Source organism: Podarcis raffonei, chromosome 15 (genome assembly GCF_027172205.1).
Source record: "Podarcis raffonei isolate rPodRaf1 chromosome 15, rPodRaf1.pri, whole genome shotgun sequence".
Lineage (NCBI taxonomy): Eukaryota > Metazoa > Chordata > Lepidosauria > Squamata > Lacertidae > Podarcis > Podarcis raffonei.
The window spans coordinates 7,897,106-7,909,662 of record NC_070616.1 but is presented as its reverse complement, the minus strand read 5'-3'; the positions used below and the strand labels follow the sequence as shown (position 1 = coordinate 7,909,662).

The 12,557-nt window shown below is 45.1% G+C and overlaps 1 protein-coding gene across 28 annotated transcripts in view; it reads left to right on the top strand.

Annotated features, from left to right (window-relative positions):
• Positions 1 to 12,557, top strand: part of MSI2 (musashi RNA binding protein 2) — a 398,612-nt gene that overhangs the window by 99,966 nt on the left and 286,089 nt on the right. Inside the window, exon 1 of one of the 28 annotated variants that reach the window (XM_053366597.1) lies at positions 10,329 to 10,361. The exons of the other annotated variants lie outside the window; for them this stretch is intronic. Within the exon in view, the coding sequence (XP_053222572.1) occupies positions 10,344 to 10,361 (18 nt within the window). The 5' untranslated portion in view covers positions 10,329 to 10,343. Of the gene's footprint in view, positions 1 to 10,328; positions 10,362 to 12,557 lie in introns of those variants that run through there. 28 annotated transcript variants of the gene reach the window in all.

The window sequence follows — 12,557 nt, the reverse complement described above, 5'->3', positions numbered from 1 at the left end:
AAAGTACGCTGTGATTTCAGGCGAAAGACTGAAGTGACACCACTCAGCAGCTCCTGGAGCGCTGCAGGTTTAATAGCTCTGGGTACGGGAGAGTGGTGACGAGACCCGGCAGTGCGACAGCAATTGACTTTTAATCCACTCCTCCGTACCAGCTTTCCTTTCCGATTCCTCTCGGGTTCAGCAGGATGCCAGCACGTGTTAGATTAGACAGAGACATGGTGCAGAAGCCTCTTCTGTTGCCATGTGACTTGGAAGCTTTCGAATGCCGACTTGAGGCGGGCAGGTAAGCAGGCCCACAATCTTCTGAGAGGCTGCATTCCCTGAGAAGGTCCACTTGGTTTGCGAGGAGGGCAAATAGGTTGTATAGCCTTTGAATGGGGAGAGAGCCTTTTTTTTTGCTATAAAGTGCAAGGCTGGGAAGATTACGCTGTTGTGGTGTAGTGGTTAAGAGTGCCGGCTCCACCATGAAGCTCAGTGAGTGTCCTTGGGCTCTTGGAGAAGAGCCACGTAGAATAATATAGTTGTAGAGTTGGAAGAGACACCAATGGTCATCTAGTCCAACTCCCCGCAATGGGATGCGGGTGGCGCTGTGGTCTAAACCACTGAGCCTCTTGGGCTTGCCGATCAAAAGGTCGGCGGTTCGAATCCACATGATGGAGTGAGCTCCCGTTGCTCTGTCCCAGCTCCTGCCAACCTAGCAGTTTGAAAGCATACCAGTGCAAGTAGATAAATAGGTACAGCTATGGCAGGAAGGTAAATGGTGTTTCTGTGCACTCTGGCTTCTGTCCCATTGTACCAGAAGTGGTTAAGTCATGCTGGCCTCATGACCTGGAAAGCTGTCTGTGGACAAACGCCAGCTCCCTCGGCCTGAAAGCGAGATCAGCGCCGCAACCCCATAGTTGCCTTGATTGGACTTAACCACCCAGGACTCCTTTACCTTTTTACCTATTGCAAGAATCTAAACTAAAGCATCCATGCTGCCTTGAACTTTTTGGTGGAAAGGTGGGCCTGAAATGTGATAGAAGAGAAATCAATCAATCGATCAATCAATTAATTTCAGTCCAAGGGCTTCGTTACCTCTTGAGCCACCTTCCAGGGGCAGCAGGTCAGCAGTAAGGAGGGCCAGAAGTGAAAGTGAGCAGAGCAAGAAATGTACCCCTAACTTTGTACAACAGACTACATTCCAAACATGGCCAGAGGTTTGGAAGCAAGGCCGCTGCAGTAGTTTGTTTATTAAATTTATATCCTGTCCTTCGTTCAATAGGGGCACATCGTGGCAAACACATCTATAAAAATAAAACATATTTAGGACATATTTGGAAACTTTTTTTAAAAAAAATCTAAAACAAATTCAAAGCTAGATATAACCAAACCATACGTCTGAATGGGTCTGTTGAAACAGAAAACATTTTCAGCCGGTAATGGTACCTAATGTTCCAGTGTTCCAAAGTGCAGGTGCTGCTACATTAAAGGAACAACCTGTACCGAATGGACATTGCACGGCACTTGTAGAAGGGCACAATCAGCAGACTGAAGTGACTAAATTGGCCTGTATGGAGTAAGGTGATCCCTCAAGTAAATTGGTTGACGCTGCCAAGGTGCTGGAGTCCCTGCAACAGATGAAGGATGTTCTTGTGTGCTGGCCTTTGGCCTATCAGGTGCTCGAGGAAAACCAAACCAACGTAGCATGATTCCCCTGTAGTGGCCTTTCCTCTTCCCTATCAGCCACAGTGGGGCTGGTCAGTTCTGCTGCATCCTTGTGCCACCTGTGATTGGGTTGTTCAGGCAGACCTGCATTGCCCACCTGAAGGGGAAGCCGCAGTCTGTGTCTCTATGGGTGACTCATTGCTATGGACCTTACTTCTTCCAGACAGGAATTATGCCCAGGGCTGTTATGATTCACACACAAATCCAGAAGGGGGAGGGGCTTGCCTGGGCAAATATTTCCCTTATAAAACCTAATAATAAAACTTCTAAGGTGCAAGGCTGTTGCAGGGTTCCAATTTTAATTTGGAATTACAGTGGTACCTCGGGTTACATACGCTTCGGGTTACATACGCTTCAGGTTACATATGCTTCAGGTTACAGACTCCGCTAACCCAGAAATAATACCTCGGGTTAAGAACTTTGCTTCAGGATGAGAACAGAAATCGTGCTCCGGCAGCGCGGCAGCAGCAGGAGGCCCCATTAGCTAAAGTGGTGCTTCAGGTTAAGAACAGTTTCAGGTTAAGAATGGACCTCCAGAACGAATTAAGTACTTAGCCCGAGGTACCACTGTAGTGTGTATTTTTCACATGGGGAAAATCCAGACCCCAGTATGTGAAGCTTGTTTGGAGCTTCATATCTGTCAGATGTTGCTAATTTTCTTTCATCCCCAAGATGGGGATGAATTTTACATCCAAATAAATGAATCCAGGATCCTATCAACAAAGGGAGCCAGTGTGGTACCCTCTAGGAGTTGTTGGGCTCCAGTTCCCATGAACTCTAGCCAGTATGGTCAGTTGGTAGGGATGATGGGATTTGGAGTCCAACAACATCTGAAGAGCACCACCTGGGCTTCCCTAACCTATGATAATAAATACAGGAGTGATTATTTTCACCAACCAGCTTCAAACTGCTTTATGATCTTTTGTGGTCAGTCCCCAGCATTTCAAGGCTAATGAGCTGGTTCAGAAGTAGTTTAGCTAAACAAACCATAGCTTATTGTTATGCCAAAACTGTCCTGTTGTGCATTAGAACATCCATTCAGCGGTATTTTATTTAGCTGAAATCCAGCTTTTGCTGTGCAGAATATTAATGATCAGTGTGAGATTTATTTTTTACGTTTTCAAATTTGACAAATATCATTCCAGTGCTGACATTTTTTAATGCCGCAACAATGAAACTGGATTCTACCAATGAGCTCAAAGAAATAATAAAGATTCCTTGGTTTGTGACAGTCTCTTTAAACCTTAAAAAAGGGTGGGAGGAATCATCTAATACGAGCATATAAACAGAAGACTTGGACCTTTCTTTTTTTACTGTGTGCTGTTACCAAGTACTTCAGTTTACAATGCTAACAACTTTTAAAATCAATTCTTCCTGGAGATAACTGATTTATTAGATGACTACTCTTCTGCAGGCAAAGTAATCGCAATTAACAAACAAAGCGGTGTGCAGCAGCTATCGTACTGAGCAATAAATCTTCCAGCATTGGGAGACTCCTTTAATAGGCTTTGAAAGGAAAGCTGAGCGTGCAAGCTGATGTGTGCCTCAAAGAGAGAGCTGTTCAAATGTAATGGGGAAACTTGGTCTCGCATGCCCTCCACTCTGTTCTTACTTTCTTTCGTTCCTGGGAAGAGGAGATCTGTTGCACACAGCGTTTCCACTGGTATAACTGTTGTGCTGGATCACAGAGGCCTTTTGTGCAAGCGGACAAGAGAACATTGGATTCAGTCTTGTGGTTTGTTTAGGGGCAGCCAGTCTGGTGCCATAGCTCAGTGGTAGAGCATTTGCTTTGCGTGCAGAAGGTCCCAGGTTCAATCCCCAGCAGCTCCAGGTAGGACTGGGAGAAACCTCCGCCTGGAATCCTGGAGAGCCTCTGCCGGCCAGTGTAGGCAATACTGCACTAGATGGACCAGTGGTTTGATTCAGTACAAGGCAGGTTCTATGTTCCTAGCTATTGGCCACTGTATGCTTTTGAAGTTCATGTTTCTGCAGTCCGTCAGTAGGTGAACCCAAGCCATGCGCCCCTTGAGAAGTAGTGTTTTTTTAAATAAAAAGATGTGTCCATTTACAAATTATTTTCTCAGTTTACTTTTCATTTAGTCTTTTGATGGTGCAGGACAGGTGTTGAATTTATTATCTGTATGTTGGGTTAATTCATTTGTGGCAGGGGTGGTGGTGTATTATATTCTTCACGCTGCTTTTTACCTCCAGTGTAGGCTGTTTCAAGTTGGAGGACGGGGGTCTCTTGGTTCCCTTGTTGAACAACCCCATAGGTTTTGCTTCCAAGTTCCTTGCTCCCCCCTGGCTTTGTCTGTGCTCCAATAAAATCTTGCTCCAAAGGACCTGTTAGCATGGTTTTCAGCAATGGGGATTATTCCTTGCTGGGTTTTGAAAAAATGATCCGAATGGAACTGACGTTGGTATCTGTGCGCCATCTGTGACATTACACATTTACTTAGGTTTCTACAGGACTTGAGGACTGTTTTGATTGGTGGTGCTTTAACTGCCATCACTCCCCCCTCCCCACTTTCTTGCCACCCTCTTCTCTGGAAGCTGAACTTCCTTGCTGGGAGGATTTATAGGGATGTGTTTCTTAAGTGTGCAGGAAGAAAAATCTGCTACACGGAAACAGCAGTATATATTACTAATCTGATTCAAACGGTTCGAAACAGCATGTGGTACAGTCCTTTGGAGACTGCGCTGCATCGCAATGCAAGTGAGAAGTGGATCGAAAAATTGTAGAGTTGGGAAGGTACCCTGAGAATCATCTAGTCCAACCCCCTGCAGTGCAGGAACATACTTAATAAAAAGTGAAAAAATTCTACGACCTGAAGAGAAACCAGAGTATGAGCTGTGCAGGAATATGCAGCTGTCCCATGTGGGGATTGAACCTGCAACCTTGGTGTTATCAGCACCATTCTCTAACTTACTGCGCCTTTCCCTAACACTCCCTGTATGTAGAAGCCTCAAATCCTTTTCTGTGTTGCACTTAATTTATACATTCCTCAAACTTTTTTCTTAAAAAACGAACAAAAAAACCAACCAACCTTGGAGAAGATGCACACATTCAGTCTTCTCTTGCTTAGAAACATGTTCTGAAGTGGTACTGTCTTGGGAGACTATATCACATTATTTTCCTGAAAGCTTGAATCAGCTCATGGATTCTGTGTTAAAAGGAATCAGAATTAACTGTCTGGGAGTCATTATCACACGGGATGCTCAAAGGCACAGGAGCACCTGCTTCACTGCCAGACGGGGCTGTTGGCAGGGAGGCTACTCAGGAGGAAGGATCTACCCAGGAAAAGGGAGAAGACCCAGCTGCAAGCCATCATCCTGCTGCAGGCTATGACCTGGTAGAGATCGCTGTGATCTGCAAGGAAACTCTAATAACTGTATTGCAGCCCGCAGGTGCCCACCTCTCATTGGTGCTAAGAATGGCTTTCTTTGTGGTGGCCCCTAACTTGTGGACTAATCTCCCCTTGGTGATCAAGTGGGTGCCAATGGTTGGGCACTTTTGCTGGCAATGAAAAACAAAGTTATTCCCTCAATCTTTCCCAGACAGTTAATAGCTGCTCCTGGCCCCTCTGGCTACTATCTTTGATGCTGATAACTTCCACTGTTACCTTTTGTTCTGTGTTCTTGTTTTTGTTGCCATGTAAAGTGCTTTGGTATTTTATTTTTAAAAAACGAATATTGGAATACAGGTAATATTAATAAATAAGTATGCAAGCCCCGTCAGTCTCCTCTAGACTTTTGCTAGGGTGGAGGCTCCCTCCGGAGCTCATTAATTTACCTGCTTCAACTGCATTAGTTTCTTTGGCTCCAGCCTCCACGCTCAGGGCTATTGGTGGGCGTCAAGTTACTTGAAGAACCACCCCCCCCCCCAGGCGAACCTGCCCATTCTGGGTCCTAGCAGCTGTTCAGTGGTGATGCTAGGCTGTACTTTGTAAACCATAGTTTGCTTGTTTGGAGCACACACTTTGGTTTGGCGCCTGCACTACAGTTAGGACAAACCATGGCTTGGCAGTTGTGTCTAAACCAGCCTTTTTAGTAAGGTTGGGTTGTAGCCAACTAAGTTCTACTCTGAGTAGACGCATTTAAAAGAATGACCCTGTGCCAGCCATGCCCATTTATTTCCAGGTGTCTCTTCTGAGAATGACTGGTGTTAGATACAACCGGCATGCTCAGGTTATTGAGTATTTAAGCTATTATCTGATCTGCTTTCCCTATTCAGATCCTGGATATATTCCCCATTGTCTCTTGTTCAGGAGTGGAAATGAGCCTGGCTGCTGGCTGGACACGGATGGGAACTTGCAGCATGCCAGCTTGCCCAGCAGTGGTCTGGCTCAGATAGAGAACCTACATAGTAGTTGGAACCTCTGCTCCTTCCTGGCTGTCAGCTGGACCATGACAAAAGCAGGCATTTACACAGACTTTCTCCTCCTCTTGAGTAGTCCCATAAGATTAGTAGCCCAGTGCATCTAGCAAGTTACATTGCCAGCAGCGCCATAGTTCGTGTTTGGCTTTGCTGCAGTTCTGGGATCTGGCTGGGAGCCCAGGCAACTGTCATCAAATCCTCCAGAGTTGCAGCTTTTGAATGCTGGGGCCTGAAGGCTCTGCAGGAATGTTGGGTCCCTTGGGGTCATGGGCAGCGCTTGGGCTCAATAGGAAGGGAAGTGTCCCTACTTCTCTCCCTTCAGGGTCGGTTTCAAGGTCTTCTGGGTATGGCCAGAGCCTGAGAGATCGTCCCAGGCAGTGAAGAGATGCTCTGGCCAAGCCTGTTTATAAGAAATGGTGATAATAACAAAAGTGTGGAGGGAGAAAGCTTGCATCTCTGGGCCTTTTCTGAGTGCTTGTCGGGGTCTCTTCAGATGAAAAGCTCATCTTTGTGGAAAAAACCAATTGGAGTGTTGCGCAGACATTGGTTTCTCTCGGGCGATTAAGGGAAGACTTGCTCATCAGTGGCTGATTGCTGCAAGCATCTGTATTATGTAGATGAAATTAATCAAGGCTAAGGGTTAAAGTTTTTCCATTTGTTCAGGTTTTTTCTTCTTCTTTGAGAAATCATCTGGAGTAGTTTGGCAGGGAGGAAAATTGCTTTAAACGTTGTTATTTCTCTCCCCCCTCCCCCTTTCCTTCTGAAGTTTTCCAGTCTCAGTAGAACAAGGTCTAGATTCTTAGCAGCGGCGTTGATTGGACAAGGCCATTAGGAAGCTGGTCCTTGCCATTCTGATGATTAGAAGCAGCTGGGTGTTTTAACGTGTCCGGTTGCCACATTGTGCAGGTCGCCAGTGCTTCTGGTGGGGAGGGCTATGGATGTGGAAGTGGAAGAGAGGAATGCATTAGGAGCAGGATGAACATGGGAACTTATGCTGATCTTATAGCACGTCACACTATAATTATCCATCAACTCAGTATTGTCTACTCTGACTGGCAGCTCTTAAGCAGGGGTCTTTGGCATCTCTTAGTGCACTCGGCTGGGGAGAGGAACATAGGAAGGCAGATTATTGATCCATCTATCTCAGTACTGTCTACACTGACTAGCAGCAGCTCTCTAGGGCTGCAGAATATATATCTTTGCATTAGCCCTTGAACCAGAGCAGAATACAACAAAATACCTACATAAAAATTCACAAGTTGCAATTAAAATTCATCCATAAAATGTATGCATAACCCTAGAACAAACAGAACTTACAGAGCAGATAAGCATTACTGTTACAAAAAGGTGACGTCTAGAAATTGTGTCAGTGGTGCATTTTACACTCTCCATGGCACTTTATAGCAATGGAATTCAGGGTTTCATGCAGGATCCTTTTCAACCCCGCCTGGAGCAACTGGGGGTCAAACTTGGGACTTTCTACATGCAAAGCATAAGCTCTGCCACTGAGCTATTGCCAGCACCCTTCTCCTCAAGGAGCTGTGATGATGAATGGTTGGCAGTGGCAAAGTGGGCAAGACAAACATGACTTAGGAAAGTGGGGCCAATTTGGAAGGAGCAGCTTGACAGATGGCAGGAGTCTTGCTCTAGGCAGAGAGAGTGACATGGGCGAAGATGATGGAAATGGGAGTTTAGGAAAATAAACACACAGGGCCACCAGTAGAGAATCCTATCAGCTGCCTAGAGCAGAACATGGTACAAAGTAGGTACACAGGAGGGGATGCACTTGGGCACAAGGAGTTGAAGAGCTGGAACAGCAGGGGTGCGAGACCTTTTCTGGCTGGTGGGCCAGATTCTTATATTCCTGCCCCCCCTCTGGTGGGTCAGATTTGACAGGTGGGTGGGGCCACACACTAGTCACATGCTGTTGTAGGGACATTAGATGTCCCAATTGTTGGGACTTCAAAGCATAGAGTGGGGCTGTTTGAAAGCCCCTTTGCAAGAAAACTCACACTGCTTCTTCCAGCTACAAGAAGCTGAAATATGGAGATGGAGAGACAGAATATGTTTAAGGGGTCTGTGACAGTTCTTGGGGGGGAGGGAAATGCATGTTTACTAGAAGCCAAAAACATTTGTTGTCTTCTGAGACAGCAGTGTGTACATTTCAATACAATATTGATCACCAAGCTTTGACTTCTTGCCTTAGTGTGCAGGCTGAGAAGCTTCAAGAGCACCTTGCTTAGAGTCGGTTCCTAGCCTCTGTACATGTTTCAGCAGACTGACACTAAATAAAAATAAAACCGTTTTAAAGGTAGCAGTCATTGTTGCTTTCCACGGCACAGAGCATTTTGATCTCATTGGGGTCTACTGAACATCTGGAGAACTGGAAAGAAGAATGATTGGTTGCAAGCAAGCAGCAGCCAGTTCCCATTATTTTCAACTAGCACATTTAGATTATTAAAAAATGTTCTAAATGTTTTTGGATTGTTTTAAATTACTTTTAAATGTTTAAAACATGTTTTTAAATTTTTATTTCAAATAGTATTGTTTTAATGTTATGATGGTTGCCTGAATGGGGTCCTTTGGGAGGAAGGGATACAGGTTTAACAAATGGGTACAAGTGGATTTTATTTTTAAAAAATAATGGCTACTGTTAAGAATGTTATGAATATTGCCAGCAAGTTGAAGAAATTCCAGACGTTGGAAATCCTTGTCTTTTGTATTCTGCTATGAGAGCACCGGTAATTCATTTACAAGTTCACTTTTCCCATTAGGGAAGTTGTGTTTTAATCAGATGTAACGTTGTATTCTGAATGCAGAGCACAGTGGAGTATGTAATGTAACTCTGCATATACAGATGGTGATTTCTGCTCCCTTCCTCTCTCATCACTTATAAATATATTTAGAAGACACAAGCACCCATGAAGGATGAAATGTCAAAAGTTGAGATTAAATGTATGAGGCAGAATACTTCTCACTAATATTTCTCTCTCTCTCAAATATATGATCTGCATGAAGGGAAGGCATGGGGGGTGTGTGGAATTAGCTTTAGGTCTAATTAGTTTCCTCTGAAGTTTAAATTAATTTTGGCAATTTGTGATGCAGATTAAAACACTTTACACCTTTTTAGTTCTCCAGACAAGCCCTGTCAAACTGAAGTGCTGGGGAAGTGAAAGCTCAGCAAATGTCATGGATAGTGGAATTGAGATACCAGAAGCTCCCCAACTTTTTTCAGTCTTAAGTCCTTCCGTATCGGAAATGTCCTGAACTCCCCCTCACCCTTTTTGGCAGGCAAAATCAGAGTCTAGTTTGAAACTAAGTCTAAGCCAGAATCAAGGTAAGGATGGTTCAGTTCTGCAAAGTGTAGTGAGTGAGAGAAACTTCTTTTTCCAATCTCCTCCCCTGGCTCCTGAAATTAAAGGTGGATTATTTGTTTTGGCCAGCTCAAACAAAGGCAGCAAAATTTTCTCGCTCATATTTGGCTAAATAGAAATTTCAGTGAACTTTCGAGGTAGCAATACTGTACTCATCATCTTCAACCAGCACATGACGTTTTTACTTCAGTGGTTCTGAATAAACCTTGTAAACCTCTTTGTCTTTTGCGACAGGAAGGCAGTACCAATATGATATTATTTCAAAGGATTATTGAAAGATCTTTTTAACCTAATATTTCAAACTGTCAGTGGTCACCAGTGCCTTTTTTGTCTCCTTGAAGCCCAAGTCATGATTCTCACTTTGAAGTGACTATAGCTGATGAAGATTGCAGTGACTGAGGCACTGAGGTCAGAGAACAGCAGAGAAGAGATCTCAATGCCGCTGAATAAGGGCACTGATCTATTCTGACCCTGCACACAGAAAGCTAGCTCCCCCCCCGTACATGCTTCTTTTCTACATTTGGGGGGGGGAGGGAATGGGTTATTGATTGTTTTAGAGTTCCCCCTTCATTCTGAAGGAGTTCAGGCCTGGAACCAGGTTGTCTTCTGTCAATGGGACTGCCGCTCTAGGCTCGGCCTCGCTTCTCACTCTCAAGGAGGTTGTAATGTATATGGTTTGATTGATTTGTGCCGCGGCTGCAATGTTAACATGAGCAGGATCCTGTCCTCAGATGTGGGCTTGGACTCCGGGCCTATTCCAGCTGTCTGATCCCATTGTTCTCCGCATAGCGGGTTGCTAGGGGCAACCTGGAACACTGACTCCGAAATTCTGTCAGTAAGTTCCCAACTGCCAGGCGAGATGAGAGAGTTGAGCTCGGAAGCTGATGGCTGGGAGGAGTAATGTGAGTTAGCAGTGGAGATCAGGCCGTAGTTCAATGGTAGAGCGTGTGCTCTTCATGCAGAAGGTCTCGGGTTCACCCTCTGGTATTTCCAGGTAGGGTTGGGAAAGACTTGTGCCAAAAGCTTGGGAGACCAGCTGCCAGTTGGTACACACATAGCCCAGGGATGGGGGAACTTGCAGCCCTCCATGCGATCTTTGGACTCCCATCTCCCAGCGTGGCCAGGGGATGATGGGAGTTGTAGTCCAGGGCCACAGGTTCACCACCAACAGCCAATGATTTGCCTCTTGTGGCCAGAGTTGGGCCTTCTGTGCAGCAGGGCAATGCCAGCTGCTTCCTGTGATATGTTAATGGTGCATGCACATTCACCCGAGAGATCGCAGCCACAGAGATAAGAAGAGTTGTTCCGTTGCCTGGAGAGTTCACTTCCTGGTTCGCATGGAGAAGGCGTTTTCAATGGAGCCCAGTGATGGAAGTGCACAGCTATATTGTGCCCCAAACAATTTTTTCACCCGGGGAAACCGCCCCTGTGGCCACCCCACCCCTATGCTATGTCACTGGCACAGGCTGCCTGTTTTTAGAGGACTTCCAGGGTGTGTGGGTGTCCTCTTTTACAGGTGACTCTTTGATTTGGAGGTGTCTCCTCTTTGAAGGGCTGGCCAGCCCGAGTCCGGTTTAAATACAAGGGACCTTAATAAGGGAGCAGTGGCCTTGGAGTTCCCTGTCAACAGTTAGCCCCTCATTACATGACTATTTCCTGCTATGATGAAAATGTGTTGTTTAAATTACAGTGATTAATTCTAAACGTGCATCTATACTTCTAAGCATATGCAAATTTTGTGCAAAATCTGACTCTCTTATTTTTATTTTTATTTTGCATAAGCAGCCACCCGAATAAGTACGTATCTGAATGATTAAGGCTGGAATGCAAGGAAGCTGTTTCATGTGTTGACTTTATTTATAAATGAAAAAAATCACCACACTCTAGCTTGCCTTCCTGCCACCCTCCCCTCAGTTGGTGACACCTCCTTATCTCCGATTCAGAACAAAGTCAAAAGGTTGAAACGTTCAGGGAGGGCTTGGGTTTGTGGCATCACTCGGTGGCATGGTGTTGTGTGGTGGCCGTGGTTTGCACTCGGGGAAGAGGAGGAGGGCGCTGACATCTGCTTAAGCCTGTCATGGTGGAAAGAATTGCTAAGGCAACAAATGACTTTTATTCCCTCATGGAGGGGAACATGTATAACGAAGCAATTGAACTGTCTTTTCAGGAAAACATAGATTGCCACAGTGAGACTTAATTTTGTGCTTTCCGTTTTTTTGCGCCAAAGAGCTGCTTTCTGAAACAATTTCCTGCCTCGCAATGCATCTCCAAGCATTAAAATGTTGTTGCTGTGCGTTTCCTTGTCATTACTAATATTTCTTTGACCAAAGTCACTGAGGCAAAGTGATGTCCCCCCAGCTTCCCCCCTTCCTTCTCAGTTTCCGAAAGGAAGTCACTTTCCTTCCTCCCCTTCTTTCGTTTTTTGAGATGTTGCATATCAAATTGATAATTGCATATGTGTACACACACACACACACACACACACACACACACTCAAAATAATTGCCTCTCCCCCTCCTTTCCCCTGTTCTCCCCCCTCCTCTGTGACACTAAATGCTTGGCCCCATATTAAATCAAACACTGGCGTGCAAAAGGCCCCCTGACAGGCCTGCAAATGCTTTAGTTACAAGGCTGCTTCAGCCAGTTCTTATTTGTAAATGACAATTTTCTACAGCAAAATATATGCTTGGACTTCAATTGTAGAGCCGTGGATTGCAGCCAGGAGAGGAATAATTGAATTTTAATGCTGCTCGGTTTTAGGGTGATTTTATTTAAAATAGAGTGAATTAAGTCACTGAAAGATAGTTAGGCTTGCAGTTTGGGGAAAGGGGGTGAACATTTGAAATTGGACTGGTGTTTAATTTGTTCCATGCTCTGCCTAGGGTTCTTTGGGGAGGCACGGGTTGTGTATGGCAATACTGAAAATCTAAGAAGGCTTTTGATCATGGCTACATCCCAACATGCAATTGTGTCCCTCGTTGTCCAGTGGCGCCTCTTGGCATTCCCAATTCAGTATTATTATTTTTCAGATATTAGGGGTAGATGCAGTGTTAGGACTGTGAGAATGTTCTGGGGCTTGATGCTTGCTGGAATTCTTT